The sequence below is a fragment of the Muntiacus reevesi genome, chromosome 4, assembly GCF_963930625.1.
Source record: "Muntiacus reevesi chromosome 4, mMunRee1.1, whole genome shotgun sequence".
NCBI classification, from domain to species: Eukaryota; Metazoa; Chordata; class Mammalia; order Artiodactyla; family Cervidae; genus Muntiacus; species Muntiacus reevesi.
In genome coordinates, this window is record NC_089252.1 from 164,103,413 (window position 1) to 164,124,354 (window position 20,942).

At 41.3% G+C, this 20,942-nt stretch overlaps 1 protein-coding gene across 2 annotated transcripts in view; it reads right to left on the reverse strand.

Moving 5' to 3' along the window:
- Nucleotides 1-2,390: 2,390 nt before the first annotated feature.
- The window catches only part of SRGAP1 (SLIT-ROBO Rho GTPase activating protein 1), a 295,272-nt gene continuing 276,720 nt past the window's right edge, over nt 2,391-20,942 (reverse strand). For both annotated transcript variants that reach the window (XM_065934719.1, XM_065934718.1), the window contains exons 19-22: nt 15,130-15,310; nt 14,182-14,316; nt 13,734-14,073; nt 2,391-6,913 (exon numbers count right to left, since the gene is read on the reverse strand). In XM_065934719.1, the coding sequence (XP_065790791.1) occupies nt 6,536-6,913; nt 13,734-14,073; nt 14,182-14,316; nt 15,130-15,310 (1,034 nt within the window). In that variant the 3' untranslated portion in view covers nt 2,391-6,535. The remainder of the gene's footprint in view (nt 6,914-13,733; nt 14,074-14,181; nt 14,317-15,129; nt 15,311-20,942) is intronic.

Genomic DNA, 20,942 nt, shown 5'->3' on the forward strand with positions numbered 1-20,942 from the left:
CTCTTCTGCTTGTTAGGTCCTTGCTGTTTCTGTCCTTTGTTGTGCCCATCTTTGCATGAAATGTTCCCTCGGTATCTCCAATTTTCTTGCTGAGATCTTTAGTCTTTCCCATTCTATTGTTTTCCTCTATTTCTTTGCCTTGTTCAGGCTTTCTTATCTCTCCTTACTGTTCTTTGGAACTCTGCATTCAGTTTGGTATCTCTCTTTCTCCTTTGCCTCTCACATCTCTTCTTTTCTCAGCTATTTATGACGTCTTCTAAGACAACCACTTTGCCTTATTGCATTTACTTTTCTTGAGGTTCGTTTTGATCACCACCTCCTGTACAATGTTACGAATGTCCATCCATAGTTTGTCTACCATATCTAACCCCATGATTCTATTTGTCACCTCTACTGTATAACCATAAAGGATTTGATTTAGGTCATACCTGAATGGCCTAGTGGTTTTCCCTATTTTCTTCAGTTTAACCCTGAACTTTGCAATAAGGAGCTCATGATATGAGCCACGGTCAGCTCCAGGTCTTGTTTTTGTTGATCACATAGAGCTTCTCCATCTTTGGCTGCAAAGAACCTAATCAATCTGATTTCAGTGTTGACCATTTGGTGCCATCGTAGGGCTTCCCAGGTGGCACCAGTGGTAAAGAATCCACCTGTCGATGCAAGAGATGGCAGTTCAATCCCTGGGTTGGGAAGGTCCCTTGGAGGAGTTAATGGTACCTCACTCCAGTATTCTTGCCCAAGAAATCTCATGGTCAGAGGAGCCTGGTGGGCTGTGGTCCATGGGGTCACACAGATTTGGACATGACTGGGCACACGCAGTTATATTCAGAAACATATACTCTCTTGAACATAAAATTTCAAGAAAAAAAGCCAGAGAAAATCTAAATATTGTAAGTCCATTTGTAGAAAGTTAAAACAACAGAAAGTTAAACCAAACTATGATGTTACTCATCAGGGTGTTGAATTTTGGAGAGGCACAAGCCTAGCTTCTAGGAGGCTGATACAATGCTGTTTCTTGATCTGGGGGTGGATGCAATAGGGTAGCACTTTGTGAAAACTCTTACGCTAATGATCTGTATACTTTTCTCTGTGTATTTTATGCTTCAATAAAAGCTTATTCCCCTCCATTTATGTCTTTTTTTTTTTTTTTTTTTTTTACATCTCATGAATGTTCCAATCTGACATTTTGCTGATACAATCTGCACATTGCTGATACAGTTTTACAAAGCTACATTATGTATTGCTAGTCCTCAAGATTCGGGGTAAAAAAAGATAAGATTGAAGATAAAATTTCTATACATGGGGGAATTCTAAACATAGTCTAAACCTGAGGATTGCATTTCTGCATATTCAAATGAATCCCAAAGTCTGCCTGACAAGATTTACTATCTCAAAAATTCCTTCTTGAAGGAAAAAATTCAATCTGGAATGTTTAGGACTGTGCTCTCTTAGCCGCTTAGTTAAGATCCTCCTGACCTGTTCTCTTGCTACACAGGGGTCTCCAAACTATTCTAAAAAACCCTGGCTTCATGGACAAGGCCCTGTGAATGAGGTGCCATTTTCAAATTCACAAACAAAAATGAAAGTGAGATTAAAAACATTAAAAAGAAAGGTAGTTTCACGTGAGTTAACAATTCAAGGCAACTCAGCTCTCTAAAGGGTTAATAGTGACGAGAAAAAGAAAGGAGTGGAAACAGTGCAGAGAATCAGACCAAACTGGAAGCGGACAAAGGCAGCCAGAACTATCTTATTTATTATAAAGATACACCGTGAAGAACAGACCTGACTGTATACTGAAGCCTGGAATGGTACATGCTAAAATGTACAGTACTATACATAAAAGTGCATTGTCACAACAGATTAACAAAACATTTTTTTTTTTCCCTTCCAGAACTAGAAAAGCATCCCCCTTTACTTTCACCTCAGGGACGAGGAAATGTCATGGTAAGAGGCAGTTCAGAGCCGAGGAGGACAGGATGGCCATCAGCAGCACGTGAACAGGAGAGGGGAGCGGGTGAGGTGTCGGGGACCCAGAGAGTGGCTGCAGGGAGGGAAAGGCACAGTCACGGCTAAGAGGAGGACGATGTCTGATGACCATGACCTGACCGTGACGGATGGGGATGCAAGACTGGATAATACTGAGCACCGAGGCATTAGAAAGGTGGGCATGGCGAAGAAGCTGGGAGAGAGTGGAGTTTCAAAACACTCAAGTGGGCGGAGGAATTGGGTGTGGGGGAGAAGTGTGTGGGGCAACAGCAAAGAGCAAGGCTAAGACTCCTCTAAAATAGAAAGGCACTTGCACATGTACATACTACAGATGTACATCGACACGATTAGGTAACAGTCACAAGCAGGAAGCCACCAGTACTGCAACTGATCAGACCAACAGGAAAGGACAATACTGATTTAATCACGTGGGCAGGAGTTAACTCTTAAGTCAGCAGGTAAATAGCAGTCTCTCCTGTCACACAGCCATTTACTATACTTTAAACGTCTATAATAACCATCACACTATACATTGAACTTGGATGAATGTTCTAAAGGGGGGCATTCACAAATGCACGGTTTATATATTGTCTTTTACTAAACAGTTTCTAAGATAAGCGTTATGGAACCCAGTACAATTATTTAAACATACAAAATTCCCTACGTAATTTTAAGATACAGGTACCATTTCGATTATAATACAGACTCTTTTTTTTTTTTTTTTAAAGAAAGTATACTTGGGTGGGTAAGTGAAAGCTCAATTTCCAGTTTGTTTTATTGATTTGAACAAAGCTGTGCCTAAGTCACCCTGCTCCACGCCTGCCACCCCAGCCCAGCTGGAGGTTGGCTTTCAGCTCAGGTGCTAGCCTCCACTCGGGAGCCCTGTGGGAAGAGTCTTCACTTCTAAGCCGCCCCACAGTCCTAAGTCTCTATGGGAGGTAACTCAGAGCCAAGACTCAGCCCCAGCGCATTTCCTGCATTCATGGCCTCTCATTACTGTGGTCAGGAATGACATCCCAAACCTGGAGTCTTCCAAACCCAACAGAACCATAGGCTCTTTAACTTTGGATTTCAGAGACTGTAATTAGCAAACTAAAGTTTCTTTAGTTTATAGACCCTAGAGGCTATGTCTCATTCCCAAATACTAAAGAGACCTCCATGTCCCTGTTTTTTTTTCCCCCTTTTTCTTAATTAAATTATGAACCCATTTTTGGGAATGGCAAAAGTACAAAGACAGAAAACATACAATTTGTCCCTTGGTGCTCTATATTCATTAATCACTGCTTATATTCATTTCAGTAGATTAAGTGGGACCCTGCTGTGCAATATTCTATGGATTGCTCAAGGGGCATCAAAGTCAGATTACGTTGCGTGAAAATGTGCAAAACTGTTAAACAATGGCATTTATGCCCAACTTGAACATGGAGCTCTACAAAGGGCCATTCAACAAATTGAAATAATTTACAGAACACTCATCAGAAAGTATGTTTTAAGAACTGTTCACTCTATGCTTAATGATTCACTGTGCAAACATCCTCACCCAAACCCAAAGGCCAATTTGGTAAATCTACTTAAGTGAGTTCTATGGATGGGATGTGAACATTCAGTTATATTAGCTGTGAGTATATATTCTTGTGTAAGTGGAGTCAGGTAATCTTTGTAGAACTATCATTTATTTACCCATCACCAAAATGACTCACTTCCCAAACTGCACATGAGGACCTATGATAAGATTCTTAAAAGCGGGGTAAAACCTTTTAGGAACTTATTTTCTTTCTTCTCTTCCCATTCCTTGTGCCTTCCCACTTCCCCACTGTGGGCTACCCCTGTGGCTGCCAAGAGGACCACTTGCAGGTAAACCCTTGAAGGAACTCACTGGGTGTTATTTTTGATCCTTTGTGAAGGGGCCACCTTGTCTCCTCCTTGGAATCTTAGACTTTTACTAAACAAAGTAAGGATAAGTGTAGTCCTTATTGAGTTCGTACTCACTCTGAGGTCACATCCTTTCCTGGGAATTGAAGGGAAAAAAAAGCCTCAGGTGACAACAGAGTAATAGAGAAAGACGGAGACAGGTGAAGAAAGGAAGTGATGGCAGAGTGTTAGGAGCTGTTTCCTGGAAGAAGGCACAGCCTCTGAGGCTCTGAGGTCTGGAGCAGCATGTCCTCTGCCTTCCAAGGCAGCAGAGTCCTGGTGCGGAGGGTGGAAAGGCAGTCCTCATTCCATCACAGGTGTCAACGCCAAAGGGACGAGAAGGTTACCAGGGAGAAGTCTGAAGAAATGGCGTTGCATGAGTAAGATCTGGAACACTTAAGTTAAAGCTTGTACAAGGACCCTCCCCAAACGAGTAAGTTCAAAGCATCTCTTCTCTTTTGATGCCCTCTGTTAACATCTTACTCTTCCATCAAATAAGGAAGTGGTTTTTAAGAATCTTCTTTATTTTAATTTCTAAAAGATTTAAAGTCTCCTCCACCATTACTTCCACCCCTTTCTCTGTTTCTGTTTCCCTATTGGACAACAGAAAATGAAGAGACCAAAGTGGAATCGAGAAAGAACTGGGAGATTATCTTTAAAGTTTCAATGTTCCAGACATTTGGTTGGGAAGATTGTCCAGAAGGGTTGGTGCTACTCAGAGCTCAGTCCTGGCTGGGTTTCCATGGTGTCCAAAGGTGCTGAAAGACTAATAAAGCTCAAGAAAAAGGTTGGGAGGGTTGCACAAGATGCTGAGCTGGGCCTCTTTATCAAAATGGGTGAAAAGGATGGTTGCGAAAATTCAGAGGTTTGCAACACCTGGAAATACCTGAAGTAATATTTTTCACTGTATTTAGTCCATTTGTGAAATCAGGCTGCAGAGAGCAACCAGCAGTGTGACTTTCAAAGGTAACAACATCTCATAAATGAAACCTCTCTTTGCATTAGAATGATCAGACTGGCAAACTGAGGTAGAGATCAAAGTAACGATCTTGATTTTAGTACAGATCCCCATTTTTTTCCCACACTGAAGCATTCCCCATTGAGCTGAGAAATCAAAGTCCATACTGTAACTCTTAGGTGGGCATGCGATTGGCTGCCAGTTTGAAGTCAAAGTGGTCCAGAGGGATTAGTTCTGGCTATCCATTTTTAGGGGGGGGGAAACCCCAAAGCAAACAAACAAACCCTCTTCATCAGTAAGTTCAATGACAGAGTCGATAAAATGCTTACAGATGGATAAGTGGCTGCTGAGAGAACAGCGGTGATCTGTACCTTAGGAAAAAACAAACTGGGTTCAAGGTATTCTTGTTAAGATAGAGGGAAACAGAACATAAATATGGGCTAAAGAAAAACTGTCTATGGGTGAGGATGTCAGAGAAAGAGGATCCCGATGGAATGGAGCTGACCATGTGAATGATGTACAGGCCAGCTGGGAAAAAAACCAAGCCAGCCCTGGTTCCAGGCTGAGCAACTGGAAGGAGACCATCCTGGAACCACAGGGTCGTCTTCCCGCCTGGGCCTGGCTCTTACCAGACCACAGCTCGAAGAGACAGATGGCGAGGGAAGCTGGGGATTCAATTTAGGATCAACAGGCCTCTGCAGCATGTCTAGGGGAGCCCAGATCCTCTAGTCAGGGGAAGAGAAGGCCAGGTGAACCAAGCACTTTCTCCATTGCTGAAGAGGAAAACACAGGGCTTCACGGGAGCTGGAAGTTACTTTCTAGGCAACAACAGATCTCTGAAGGAGTGGATGGAATAGGGTAACCAGAAAGTCTTGAGAATTAGACTGCTCTAGTCTGGGCTGAATGCAGTGGATGGACTTGGAAACCCTCCCGCGGCCTGATCAGGCTCAGGGAAAGAGTCCAGCAGGAGCTCTGGAGGACTGTCCCCCTCTTCTTTCCCAGATTTAGTTGGCGCAGTAACTGCAGGAGGTTCTAGTGCCCCCTGCTAAGATTTAACCTGGGCCCAGGGAAACAACTGTTAGGAAAAAGACAATCATCCTACTCATTCGGGCAGTGTGCTGCAAATCCCACTGGGAACAGCCCACTGTGACAACAGCAAGCATGCAGCAAGGGCTGGTCTCAGCCCCTCGGCATGAGATCAGAGGTACTCACTGTCAGCTACTAAACAATCCCATCGTCACCTTTCAGCCTCACCCCAAGTGCCACCGACCAACAGCGGTTACACTCCAGGGCCTGGCACTGCAGATTCTCCTGCCTTGAGACGCCGGCCTTTCTGACTCACCAGGCTTCTCTAAGCCTGAAGCACTGTGCAATGTGCAGGGCAGAGCGGTGCTGTCTTCATTACAAACGGTGCAGCATTGGATTTTCAAGTAAGTCTAAGTGTTTCTATTGTCTTTAAAATGGCATATGTCCAGTTATTAAAAAAAAAAAATTACAAAATACAAATGCCCGTGTTAATTTAGCTAATCTCAGACATTACATTCGAGAACATAGAAAAGCCAAAAGATCTCCAGTTATAAGCACGTGACTAACGCAAGTTATGGACTGTTGACTTTCGTCACTAATCCGTCTTCTCTTTTTAACCATCACCCCAGATGACCACGCTCCGGTGGGTGTTAGTTACATTGTGCAGGACTTGTCTGCTGGACCTGGGGGAGGCGGGGCGGGCCCCACGGTCGGGTTTGTTTTTGGAAGGACAGCAGGTTTCGGCCGCAGGGCTGGGGGCTTCAGCTGCACGCCCATCCTGGGTGCCACCGCAGGCTTGAAAGTACTCAGCGTGTCACTGGAGGAGCTAGTGCTCCGACGAATCTGAGGCTCTGAGCTCCTGAGGGCGGCGCCGTGCAGAGGGCTGAGCGCTTGGGTGGAGGCGGCGGGGGTGGGGGAGTTCTTCACCTGCTCCAAGGCGTCCAGCACCACGTCGGGGGCATGCTTGGCCGTGCTCTGCCTCTCCAGCTCCCGGAGCTCGTTCAAAGCAGTGTTCATCGTCTCTTCGATATCCTGTTGAAACACAAATGACAGATGGTAACCTGGTTTTCTCCTGGGGATCATTTTGAAATGTACAGAAATGTGGAATCACTAGATGGTGTTATCCCTAGAGAAGGAAATGGCCATCCACTCCAGTATTCTTGCCTGGAAAATTCCATGGACAGAGGAACCCGGCGGGCTACAGTCCATGGGGCTGCAAAGAGTCGGCCACGGCTGAGCACATCAGCACAGATCGTGCTACAGGAGTTAGCGCTGCAGGTCAAGTATACTTCAAAAACAAACTCAGAAAAGAATCAGATTTGTGGTTTCCAGAGGTGGGGGGGGGGGCAACTGGATGAAGGCAGTTGAAAGAAATGAACTTCCAGCCAGTTATAAGATGAATAAGTACTATGGATGCAACGTACAACATGATAAATATAATTGACACTGTTGTAGGTTATATATGACAGTAGTTAAGGGAGTAAATCCTAATGGTTCTCATCATAAGGAAACATGCTTTTTTTTTCTGTTTCTTTAATTTTACATCTCTATGAGATGATGGATATTCACTAAACCCACTGTGCTAATCATTTTATAACTTGTATAATTCAAATTGGTATGCTATATACCTTAAACTTATGTACAGTATTGTGTGTCAATAACTCAATAATTAACTGGGAAAAAAGTAATCGGAGAGACAGATGAAGCTGATAATTAATGTACAGAACCCATCTTGTTGTTCAGTTGCTAAGTTGTGTCTGGCTCTTTGGAACCTCATGGACTGTAGCATGACAGGCTCCTCTGTCCTCCACTATCCATACACGACTACTGGAAAAACCATAGCTTTGATTATATGGACCTTTGTCCCCTAAGTATTATCTCTGCTTTTTAATACGCTATCTAGGTTTGTCAAAGCTTTCCTTCCAAGGAGCAAGCATTTTTTAATTTCATGGCTACAGTCACTGTCTGCAGTGATTTTGGAGCCCAAGAAAATAAAGTCTGTCACTGTTTCCATTGTTTCCCCATCTATGTGCATGAAGGGATGGGGCTAGATGCCATGATCTTAGTTTTCTGAATGCTGAGTTTTAAGCCAGCATTTTCACTCTCCTCTTTCACCCTTATCAAGGGGCTCTTTTTAGTTCCTCTTCACTCTCTGCCATAGAGTGATAGCATATGCATATCTGAGGTTGTTGATATTTCTTCTGGCAATCTTGATTCCAGCCTGTGAATCACCCAGCCCAGCGTTTCGCATGACGTACTCTTCACGTAAGTTAAATAAGCAGGGTGACAAAATAGAGCTTTGTCATACTCCTTTCCCAATTTTGAACTAGTCTGTTGTTCCATGTCCAGTTTTAACTGTTGGTTCTTGACCTGCATATAGGTTTCTCAAGAGACAGGTCAGGTGGGCTGGTATTTCCATCTCTTGAAGAATTTCCCACAGTTTGTTGTGATCCACACAAAGGCTTTAGCGTAGTCAATGAAGCAGAAGCAAATGTTTTTCTGGAATTTCCTTGCTTTCGCCATGATTCAAGAAATGTTGGCAATTTGATCTCTGGTTCCTCTGGCTTTTCCAAATCCAGCTTGTACATCTGGAATTTCTCAGTTCACATACTGCTGAAATCTACCTTGAAGGATTTTGAGCATTACCTTGCTAGAATGTGAAATGAGCGCAACTGTATAGCAGTGTGGATATTCTTTGGCATTGCCCTTCTTTGGGATTGGAATGAAAACTGACCTTTTCCAGTCCTGTGGCCACTGCTGCGTTTTCCAAATTTGCTGGCATATTGAGTGCAACACTTTAACAGCAGCATCTTTTAGTCTGAATAAGCTTGGCTGGAATTCCATAACCTCCACTAGCTTTATTTGTAGTAATGCTTCCCAAGTCCCACTTGACTTCAGGATGTCTGGCTCTGGGTAAGTGACCACACCATCGCGGTTATCTGGGTTGTTAAGATCTTTTTTGTACAGTTCTTCTATGCATTCTTGCCACCTCTTCTTAATCTTTCCTGTTTCTGTTAGGTCCTTACCATTTCTGTCCTTTATTGTGCCCATCCTTGCATGAATGTTCCCTTTATCTCCAATTTTCTTGATCTCTAGTCTTTCTTTCCCATTCTATTGTTTTCCTTTTCTTTGCACTGATCACTGAGGAAGGCTTTCTTATCTCTCCTTGCTATTCTCTGGAACTGTGCATTCAGTTGGGTATATCTTTCCATGTCTCCTTTGCCTTACACTCCTCTTCTTTCCCTCAGCTATTTGTAAAGTCTCCTCAGGTAACCACTTTGCCTTCTTGCATTTCTTTTTCTTGGGGATGGTTTTGGTCACTGCCTTCTGTACAATGTTACGAGCCTCCATCCGTAGTTCCTCAGGCACTCTGTCTACTAGGTCTAATCCCTTTAATCTGTCACTTCCACTGTACAATCATAAGGGATTTGATTTAGGTCATATCTGAATGGTCGAGTGGTTTTCCCTACTTTCTTCATTTTAAGCCTTGCAGAAACTCGCATACTTCAAAGCAAGCAGACTAGCAAAAAGCATGACTGTTTTAACAGCGGTGTGTAATGTGTGTAAGCTCAGTGCTATATCACATAACTACTGTGACTCTGAAGGTGCAGGAGATGGAGGAAACGGCTGCAGTGGCTCATGGAGCCACAGAGCAAGCACTGGCCATTCTGAGGCACTTGGCCGTCTTCTGGGGGTTTTGACCTTACATGCTGACATCGTGTATAGAATTCTCTTTCAACCTACGGTAAAAGGTGACTTAAATTTAGACCAGCAATTTCTTAAGTGAATAGGCATGAAAAATCTGGTGTTTTTTTTTTTCATTCATTCAACAAATAATTTTTGAGCCCTTATTATATACTTGGCTAACTCCTAGCAGTTCTTCAAAATTCACTTCAAGCCTTCCCTGATGCTTCTGTTCAGTAGGTCTCAATGGTAGTGGTATTGCTCCATAGAGAGCATTTCTGTAATATGGTGTGTTGTGTATTTTTAAAAGTCAAAATAACTGGATAGCATTTAGTGAGCAGAGGTATTGGATATCTGGCAAGTATCTTGGATAATTTACATGCAATGAATTGCCCCAGATCTTGTTCAACTTTTTAATATCCTCCAGGCATTTATGTAGGTGAAATTTTTTTCTATAATAATCTGAGTCTAGAACTTAACTCTATAAAAAAAAAAATTTTGTGTTTATATATAAGAAAGAGTTACATTTTCTAAGAATGAAACCATCATGTAAATTATACTCTGCTTTGATGAGAACTGTATGACCACTAGTGGTAAAGAACCCGCCTGCCAATACAGTAGATGGAAGAGTCACAGGTTCAATCCCTGAGTAGGGGAGATCCCCTGGAGGAGCACAGGGCAACCCACTTCAGTATTCTTGCTGGAGAAACCCATGGATAGACGCGACTGGCAGGCTACATTCCATGGGGTCGCCAAGAGTTGGGATACAACTGAAGCGACTTAGCATGTTTGACAGAGGGTGGTCCACCACTTTAAAAAATCGTCATCACTCACGGGAACACCATTATGGAAACTGAGTTGAGACTAGTTAACCTAATACTCATTTCAATGTACATTAAAAAAATTTTTATTATTCATTTGCATATGGCTGTTCTGGGTCTTCACTGCTACTTGAGCTTTCTCTATTCATGGTGTGCTGGCTTCTCATTGCAGTGGCACAGGCTCACGAGCACGCAGGCTTCCACAGTTGCAGCGTGCGGGCTCTGGAGCGATGGTTCAGTAGTAGTGGTGCACAGGCTTACTTGTCCCACAGCATGTAGGCTCTTCTTGGATCAGGGATCAAACCCATGTCTCTGCACTGGCAGGCAGATTCTTTACTACTGAGCCACCAAGGAAGCCCCTCTATGTTCATTTTTAATTGTATTTGTGGTAGGTCTACAGGTAAGCTAAAGCATCTCACTATTTCATTTGCCTTCTAGTGTGCATGCGTGCTAAAGTCGCTTCAGTCGTGTCTGACCCTATGGACTGTAGCCCTCCAGGCTCCTCGGTCCATGGGATTCTCTAGGCAAGAATACTGGGCTGGGTGGCCATGCCTTCCTCCAGGGGATCTTTGTGACCCAGGGGTTGAACCTGTATCTCTCGTATCTTTTGCACTGGCAGGCGGGTTCTCTAGCACCAGCACCACCTGGGAAGCCTATCTTCTAGTTTAGTTAATCAATAACTGAAATACATTTGTTTCTAATATTTCTATTTTTCCTTTTTATTGTATTTAGGGCTTTATATGTTTTTAAAAAAATTAGGTATATCATCTATCCATTTATTTCGGATAATAAATGGGAAAATACAAAGTATTTGTTGTTAAAAGTTAACTGTGTACCAATGTGCACCACAGCCAGAGGAACGGGTAAGTGAAATGGGCCGCATGTGTACATGGGATTGTTGGTGGGCCTTAGACAGGATGCCACGGTACGGATACATCTTGAAGGTGTTAAATGGAATAAGCCAGTCACAAAAAGACAAACACTGCATGATTCCACTTCTATGAGGCAGTCAGATTCACAGGAGGAAAGAAAAGAACGGTGGTGGCTAGGGTGGGAAAATAGGCATTGTTCTCAAACGGGTACCGAGTTTCAGTTTTGCAGGATGAAGAAGTTCTGGAGATCTGTCACACAGCGAGGCGAACACTTTCCGGACCTGTACACTTAGAAGAGGTCAGGGGGCTAGTGAAGGCTCACTGGGGACGGAGGCGTTGATGGCTGTGGGGCTCATTCACTTCGCTATACGGCAGAAGCCAACCCAACACTGCAAAGCAACTAAATTCCAAATAAAAGGTGAAGAGGGTCTGTTTTATACTGTTTACTCACACACACACACACATGAGTATTGTGTGAGGCAGGCAGAGAGCCATTGCACTAGTGAGATGGAAATGCCTCTTCTCTACATTTTCAGGGCTTCCACTCACCTTGGGCATTAGCTTGCGGCTCTGGAGAGCAGGAATTGATTTCCACACCCACCTCCCCCGCTGATTTACAAGTACTTTCATGCAGCGGCTGACCACTGATTTAACTGTCTATGACGTCTATCCTGGACGCTGCCACACAGTAAGTGCTCAGTGAAGACTTGCTAAGTGAATAAGCAAAGATCCAGTGATCACATAAGGGTAAGTCGCATTTTTAAAAAAGCTCTCTCAGGGTTTCCACTCATTTACTGAAAGAATTTGCGTGTTTTTGGTATGAATACCATGATGGCAGGCTCACTTATCCTCATGGGAAAATCTGAAGATGAGAGATGGAAAGATAAATAAAGGATACAGCTGGAAGCCATTTTGTGAGGATGACATCACTTTACAAGTGATTATTTTCATATGTGATTTCCATTTGATGCTAAATATATGGATTTGTTTTTTACAAGTATTAGCCTCAGAGAAAACATGCAGAGCCTGGTTTATCTGTTGAGTTTTTGTTTTTATGATTTACAGTTAAAGGATTTCCTGGTTCTAGAAGCAAAAGGGTTAAAGTAGAACTTATTATGCCTTTCCACTACTAAGCTCCTAATTCCCTGTCTCTCTAACCTAAATACTGTTTCATATGCTTTTTATAAGCAATGATGTTATGGATTTTTCAAATCATTAAATTCAATTATAGTCAAATATCACTGGTTCTAAATACATCTCCAAGGACTCTGTATTGCCTTTAAAATAGACAGAAACCCAAAAAGGTCAAAAGCCTTTTTGATTTTTGCTGAAAAATTATTGTGCACTTAAAATTGGATTAATTTTGTAAAAACACATTAAACTCTCCACGTAATCTAATTGCTTTCCAAGATTCTTTTTAGTTAGGACAATGAAAATAGCTTGGAAATTTGTCATATCAAAATGCAGATTTTCCTGGAGTGCTCTTTATTAAAAATGACCCATCTTTAATATTTCCCCATGTTTGTTTCATTAATTTCTCACTCACTTCTTTAAGCTTCAGTGGTAGCTAGAAGACACTTTAAGATTACTCAAATGGCAAACCCTGAATCTCTTTCACCTCCTTTTTCACTGGCCACACACACGTTTCCTTTTCTTTTTTTTCACTGAAGTATACTTGATTTACAATATTGTGTTAGTTTCAGATGTACAGGATAGTGATTCAGTTTTTTTTTTTTTCTGTCATACATATATTTCCTGATGGCTTGTACTTTAAAAAGAGCCAGAAGAAAAAAATGGTAGAATGATGGAAAAATCCATTAATATTATTTTACTTACACTTTGTCAATTCTAATCATTGGAAAAAAACTACAAAGCCCTTCGCTGCAGTCACTGTTGGGAAGTGAAGATACACGTGCATTCAGGAGTGACACAGTAGCCAGACTTGTTGTTCTTCAAACAGCCAACCATTATTTTTCACTTCCTTTATTGCCTAATCCTTCATTTCCTAAGTTGAAAGTGTCACCTTCATCAGACATTAAAAATGTTCTGTTTCAGGGTTCTCCCTTCTGTTCCCTTGATTTGTCTGTTTTACTAGCTCAAGCATACGTTCAAAATCTGGGAGGGCTACTCTTTCCTCATTCTTATTTTCTGAATCTTTCTGGCCATTTAGGAGTGATGGGTTTGACTGTCCTGGGTCTTGCATTTCTGCCATGTCTCTGTTTACATCACTATGAATCCAATATATTGAGCTGGCCAAAAACTTTGTTCTGATAATATGAAAAAACTAGAACGAACTTCTTGGCCAACCCAGTATTTGGGCCCTTCTTGTAACAAATGGCCTCAGAGAATGGGCTAACTTCTGTTTTCTTTAGTTGGTTCCATACAAAAGATATGGCCCTAGAAAGTAACTCCTGTAATGCCTCGTCCATCATACCCTGGTACTTAGCATGCAATACTCTCTTCAAAGCAGCCTACCTGAGCGATTGTCTCTGGGTCCAGTGGCTTGTGGTCGTTGAAGCCGGAGTACTGCCCTGATGATGTGGACCTTCTAATAGGAGGGCTGTCGATCTTCTTGAGGGAGTCGTGGCGGCTGATGTTGGTCAGGCTGCCGTGGCCTGGCCTCCGCCTCCGCTCAGGACTGTCGTTGTTGAGGCCACGGTTCTGCAGCAGGCCCCGGGGATGACTGCCCAGGCTTGGGGACCCCAGGTCAATTGAGGAGTTGGAAAGCCCATGTGGGGGGTGGAGGGGGCAATGGCCATCACTGGTCCTGCCAGGACGCCTTGCTGGAGGGGGTGGCTCTCCCCTTTTTCTTTGTCTAGACAGAGAGAATAGCAGAGGTTGTCACACTGGGTAATTTGCAAGGCTGTGGACGCCACAGCTCCTCAGAACCCCTGGAGAAGCGGAGGCTTAGGAGTCCACCTACCTGGCTAAATAGCCATCAGGATGTCGGTCTGTTGGGGAGTTCATGTCCTTGGATGAAGACTTGTCTTCAGTTACTGGCCCGCTGCTGGCCTCGCTGTCGGCTTTCTGGCTCAGAGTGTCTGAAAATGTATCATCCCTGAGACAGTGAGAATCAAGAGTGAGGGTCTTTTGCTTGATGAATGGGGACAAAAGAATAAGTGATTGCATTTATGTATGTAAGTCTTTCTCTTACTAACATAACTTGTTTCTTTTCACTATAATATTTCTTGGATTCAGAGAGACATTTAAACAGTTTAAAATTAGGCTGAATCAATCACTGTATCCATTTATGTGGTATTTTTCTCTTTTCCTTGAAAAGCTGTTCATAAATTGGTGCTGCACTGTGAAATACCATAGTCACAAAATTAAGATTATACTGTACATGTTATTTTGTAACTTGTTTCTTTCGCTTAATACTAAGACCAGATGGGAAGATGCCACTTTAAGTATTTTTGAAAGTAGAGCTTTCTCATAAGCAAAATTAAAAAAGAAGCCTGGAGATGATTCTCTTTAGACCTGAAGTCAGTAGCCTCCCTTTGGGGAATTTGGAATTAAAACAGACACCAAGGGAAGAGGAACCACTGTTTTAGGAATTATTAGCAGTGCCACTTCAGCTCCTACAACTATCCTCTGTACAGGGTATTTTTCTAAGAGCCTGAAGGCTTCAGAAGGCATCTCTCACTAGTTCTTGGCTCCAGACCTGCTGGGAGAGCATGGGTCCTTGCTAAGAGTACTTCCCAGTCAACGGGTTTTCATTTTCCATCAGCAAGGTGAAGAACCGAGCGCAGCTCAGAAGTTTTTGCTCTGTAATCCCTTCTTTTCTCAGAAGACCAAGGTAAGGACAATGTAAGAACAGCAGCTAGCGTCTCCTCTTGGGAGCACTCGGGTGATGGAAGCTGGCGCTACTCACATATCCTGGACCACTATGTACTGGTGGGGAACTAGCCCATCAATCCCGTTGTGCCTTCCTTCCCACCAGTCCTCCGACGCGCGGTGATACAGCAGGAGGGAGGCACCCTTCTTGAAGGACAATTCTCTGGCAGACCGCCCGACGTAGTCAAACTTGGCTATCGCTTCTATTGGCTCACATTCTACAAAGAACACACCAGAAAACAGTGTGGGGCAGGCTTGTCAGGAAGGCGTGATACACTCACTGAAAGGTCTATCTGAGGCTTTGGAAGGAAACAAGGTCATTTTAATAACCAGGCAGAACAAGGTAATAAATCAAGACAATGAGAAAATGATGCTGTTAAAAGGGATAAAGAAAAACATTCTCGTTCTGTCATCAGTTTCTCAGGCAAAGAAAAACTGAAAATTAGATCTTAATTTCTATAGCATTGTACTAGAGAGATCATGACAGTCTAATAAAAATATTTAAAACTTTGAATATATAAAATTTCCTTGGGTTTTAACGTTCTCTGCAATAGCTCCAATATTACTTTGAGATTGATGGAGTTCCCAGGCAACATGTTAATACTATTTATAACATACCAGAGTCACTATTCCAGAACATCAAGTAGTTTATGCTTTATTTGCCTATTTTAAAACAAGTTTACAGATATCACCCCCTTAAATATTGTTTGAATACATTTAATTTCACTAGGTATTTTTTGGGCACTATCAAATCTTACCACCAAGCGTAAAGACAGCTTTATTTTTTTCTAGTATCAAAACCAAATTCTGGATATCACCTGTGAAACAAGCGTACCTAGTCAAGAGACCAGATTCAAAAATATCTTCTAGGATCAAAAGGTACCAAAGGGAATAATGGTGAGTGAGAAAAAGCCAACCTCAAAAAGTTACATGTTGCACAAGGCCATTCATATGACATACTTGAAATGACCTAATAACTGAGATGGGATTAGTGATCGCCAGAGGCTAGGGTGGGGGGATGCAACGGAAGGAAACGGCTTTGGCTGTGAAACGGTAGCACAAAAGGGTCCCTATGATGCAACTGTTCTTGATTTTGACTGTGGTCACACAAATCTACTTGTGTGATAAAACTGTGTAGAATCAAGTAACCAACACAGGTGAGCACATGTAAAACTGGTGAAATGTGAATATGGTGGATGGAGTGTATTAGTGTCAGCGTCCTTGCGACAGTAACAACAGTGATATGTTACTATTGGGGGGAAACGGGGAGGGGGGTGGTGTATGGCATCTCTCTGTAGCGTTTCTTGTAGCTGCATATGAATCTTCAGTGATCTCAAAATCAAAAGTTGAAGAGAGATATCAAACTCTGGGCCTAGAGTTGGAATTTCAGCTCTATTTTAAAAAATTCTGACCACAAATACTGAAGGCAAATAAGAGGACAAACCACTCAAAACCACCACAAGAGTTGCTTTTAGTGATTCAGGTTACTGCAAAAAGCCCAGAACTGTTAGTTCTGTGGTCTTTCCTCTCCTCTCCTACCATCACCCCATCCTTATCCCTGCTACCAAAAACAGGTGAATCAACTTCTAATCAATAAGAAACAGAACTAAAAAGGGTCAGTACAAGTAGTAGTATGCTTAGAGAACTCTATGCAGTAAGCAACCTCATTTGTTAAAAACTGAACATGTATGCTGTTACTTTAGAAATGCTTTAGAATATATGTGTACATAATAGATTAAAAACTGTCAAATATTTTGTCAGGAACTTATTATCTTCTACTTCCCTTGGTAACAAACCTTTTCATTTAAAAGAGTTAATCTCTTCCCAAAGTTTAATGCAGTATCTTCAATATCTGTTGTACTTATATGAAATAACTACAAATGAAATCTCTGGATAGCCAGCTAAACTTCTTTCTCACTTGAAAAAATGCAAACATTCTCTGGGACAGCATGAACATAAAAATCAACAAACATATTGAAAAAGCTTTGGATTTATCTTCTGTGAAGGACCAGGGTGAATTTCTGCTATATATTTAAAATAAAGAGAAAAAAAGTTCCATCCTTTGCTAGTAGATAAGTAGATCCTTAAGTAAATAATAATTCATATGGAAGAATCAAACACTATAATCTGTACATGGTATACTTCTCAACAAGGTAGGTGTAAAAATAATTTTAAAACAATAAGTTCTTTAACAACTGACAATAACTTTTAGATCATATGTTAACACTCCATTATTCCATCCTAAAAATATTTTAATATAAATAGTTTTATTAAATATCCACAAGTCTGCTCATAGAGGAGGAAAGAGAACTCTTTATTCAAGGGGACTGACTTTATACTTTGTTCTAAACTTGCACATAAAAAGTAAATCCTGCTTGAGCTGAGATGACTGATACCAAATTTTTTACCCCAGGTCTCCCTGAGGGACAGAAATAAACATGTCTGTGGTGTAAGGGACACAAGCATTCATGGAGGAATGCAGGCATGCCAATTGATTAAAAACAGTTTCATGATATGCAGTCTGCAAATTCTTATGTGATACACCCATATGTTTAAACTGTTTTACTGAAAAAATGGAAATCTAATAGCATAACAGTATACAACCCATGTGCTTGTCAAAGGGAAGAGAGAGCTATTCATGTTCTTTAATGCCATTCGACCATATACTGTCATCACTGGCCAAGGGCCATTTAAGACTGTTTAATAGATATATACATATTTTATCATAATTTCATCATCATGCCCTCTATGCTCATTACTTCTTTCTTTTTTGAAACAACTAGCAGCAAGATGATCAGACTTTGCTTATTTAGTTCAAAAGCACAGACATTATGAAAGAATGACCAGATGAATCAGAAGTATACTTCATTGGTGATCTTACTACATCAACTAGTAATTCTGAGCAATTTCATTATTTTGACTTCTTTCTACTCCCATGAGAGAAATTTCACAGTCAAGTGTCAATCAATAAGCTATTTATACATGTCTCAGTCTAGTCATTGCAGAGCAAATCGATCTCAGGGCATGGCGATGCACCACACGCCTTTCATGTAGGGTCACACAGCCCTTTAAAGTCCTGTAGAGGCTGAGTACAATGCTACTGCTACCAATAACAACAACGAGGGTGAACGTGATAACTTCATTTTCTTACATGGCAAAAGAAGGAACATTCAACAGAGCTGATTTTCTGACTGCCTGGTGCTGTCAAGTCTTATATTTCCATTTTTTGTAATTTTATACAAAGTGCTAGTATATCATGCTATCCCTTTGGGACCTTGCTGTCCCTGACACTTTCCTACATCTGTTACCCCTGCCCTTGCAGATGATGATTTTGTTCTGTGACAGCCTCTCTTTTGGAAACAAAAGTTACTCTTTTCAGTGATACCAAGACAGAAGGAAGGAAATGCAATACTTGACTTATAAAATCAGAGTGATCAAAGAGATCAATACTCTGGTTAATTTAGTTAAAGGACTTTAGAGTCTGGCTGCAGGCAAGAATATCTGTTCTTTGTAAGCAATGCTTTCTCTCCAGCACTATCAGGTGAACAAGATCAAAATGTTATCTCAAATACAGAGCTCTCAGCAAAGCTTCTCTTTTGTAGCCAAGAGGTAAGAACAGGTGAGAACTGACATGGTACAGAGGTGAGACTGAGGTTTGGGAAGAGAAATGGCTGGGGCTCCGTCGTGGGCTTTTCCTGCCACTGGGACAGGCAAGAAAACACTTAGAAAAGTCACCAGTGAAAAAGGAATGGATTATAGAGAAACGAGAAGCTCAAGACAAAAGAAAAGAGAGAAGAATGGCAGAGGGTGGGCTCAGAGACTTTCAAAAGCAATCCCACAGAAATAGAAGCTCTCACTTTAAAGAATTTCTTCCAACTTAAGTTTCTGAAAATGTCATTTTTTTTTTTTTTAAAGCAGAGGGTGGACCCTAGATACCTTGATAACCTTCCTGCTGAAATCAACTAAAAATGCTGGATTAAAAAAAGAAAAAACTTTGTGATTGCATTAATCATGACAGTGAGGAATACTAAACTTGATGAATGGAAGAACCTTCGGAGGTGAACAGAACACCAGGATTGTGAACACTAGAATACGTAAGTCAGAGTTTGCCTTGAGGGCATTTTCCCCGGCCTGGTTAACTTAAGCTTTATTTTAAACAAAAGATTAGGTCCAGGGGCTGCCCAGCATGGAGACTCTAAGCCCAACCGAAGTACCGAACTCTCAGTGTCACAGTGGATTTCTAGTTCTGAAATTCTCCTCCCTTCTCACTCGCCACACTTCTTCATAGACGTAACCACTCTGACCTTGAATTTAAGGAAAAAAATCTATCTCAAGGCTTGGGAAAAAACAAAAACAAAAAAACCCCACTTCAGAATCCCAACCACATTCTAGCCCTCAGGCAGGTTTGCATTTTAAGTTGATACTACCTGGATGGCCTGAAAAACCTCAAACTAAAAATCTATTGTGGTTCCAAGCTGGTTATGCCCCAGGCAGAAGTAATGAAAACCCTCTCTGGAGGGAAGGACCTTTACCTCAACGTAAATGAATTCCATAAAGTCCTAAGAGATATGTAAAAAATATATAAAACACATTGGAAATAAGACTCAGATGAGCAAAAGCCAACAAAAACAAATCCAGGAAGACTTCAGCTTTTTAGAATAATTAGACACATAATCTAAAACAATAATAGAAAGGATTAGTATTATGAGTAAAGAGCAAATGACCAAACAGATATGAAAGTGAACTGAACTTGGGAGAAAAAAAAAATCAAAAATAAAACTGAATAAGTTTAAAGCAGGTTAGTCATAGTTAAAGAAGGAATAATAGGATTATGCATATAGCTAAAGAGGTACTAAGAAAAAACTGACAGCTTTATATGTTCATATTAAAAATGTCAAAAGTCATGTGAAACATTAAACTTAAGAAGTTAGAGGAAAAAATGATTCCTACAGAGAAACAAAAGTTTATTGGGCAACATTAAGTAACTAGAAAGATGTTTGTGGACTGTATATCATAAAAATATCAATTCTTTCCATATTAATATATGGAGAATAAGTGCAACTGCGATCTAAACCTCAACAGGTTTTTAGTTTTTCCTTGTTTGTTTCTAAGAACTTGAAAAACTGAATTTGAAATTTAAGTGAAATTGCAAAAGGTCAAGAATTGTTAAGAGGAACAAAGTCAGAGGTCTTGATTTGGCAAATATCGAGATTTATTAAAAGGTATCAAAATGAAGACAGCAGTGTAGGGATAAACAAGTAGACCCATGGAAAAGAACAGAGACCAGAAACGGACTCACCCAGAGAGGACACTTGATTTATGATAAAGGTGTGGGGCAGTAGAGAAAGGATAATTAAGGCTGGGACAGTGGGGACAGCTGTGCATCCATAAGGAGAAAAAAGGAACAGATCCCTACCTCACACCATATCTCCAAATGAATTCCTGGTAGAGTTAAGCCCTATGTGTGAAAAACAAAACCTGAAAGGATTTAAAAGAGACTATAGAGGAACTTCTACATTAACTTAAGGAACAGAAGGATAAGGATTTCTTAAAGGAGACACAAAGTGAAACAACCCTGAAGGAAAAGATGGGTAAATTCAGTGCCTTTAAAGTTAAGATCCTCTGTTTGGCAAAAAACATAATAGGCACATGAAAGGCTACAGAGCAGAAAATATTTGCAAAGCATATACTCAATAAAGGACTTGATTCAGCCTCATAAACTTTTACAAGGAAAAACCAAAGCCAAGCCAAACTAAACCAAGCAAAAAAAGCCCAGAGAAACTAACAGTGGGCACATAGGCCCTAAGTTGCAAAACATTTGATAGGAATTTTGCAAAAATAAACATACAA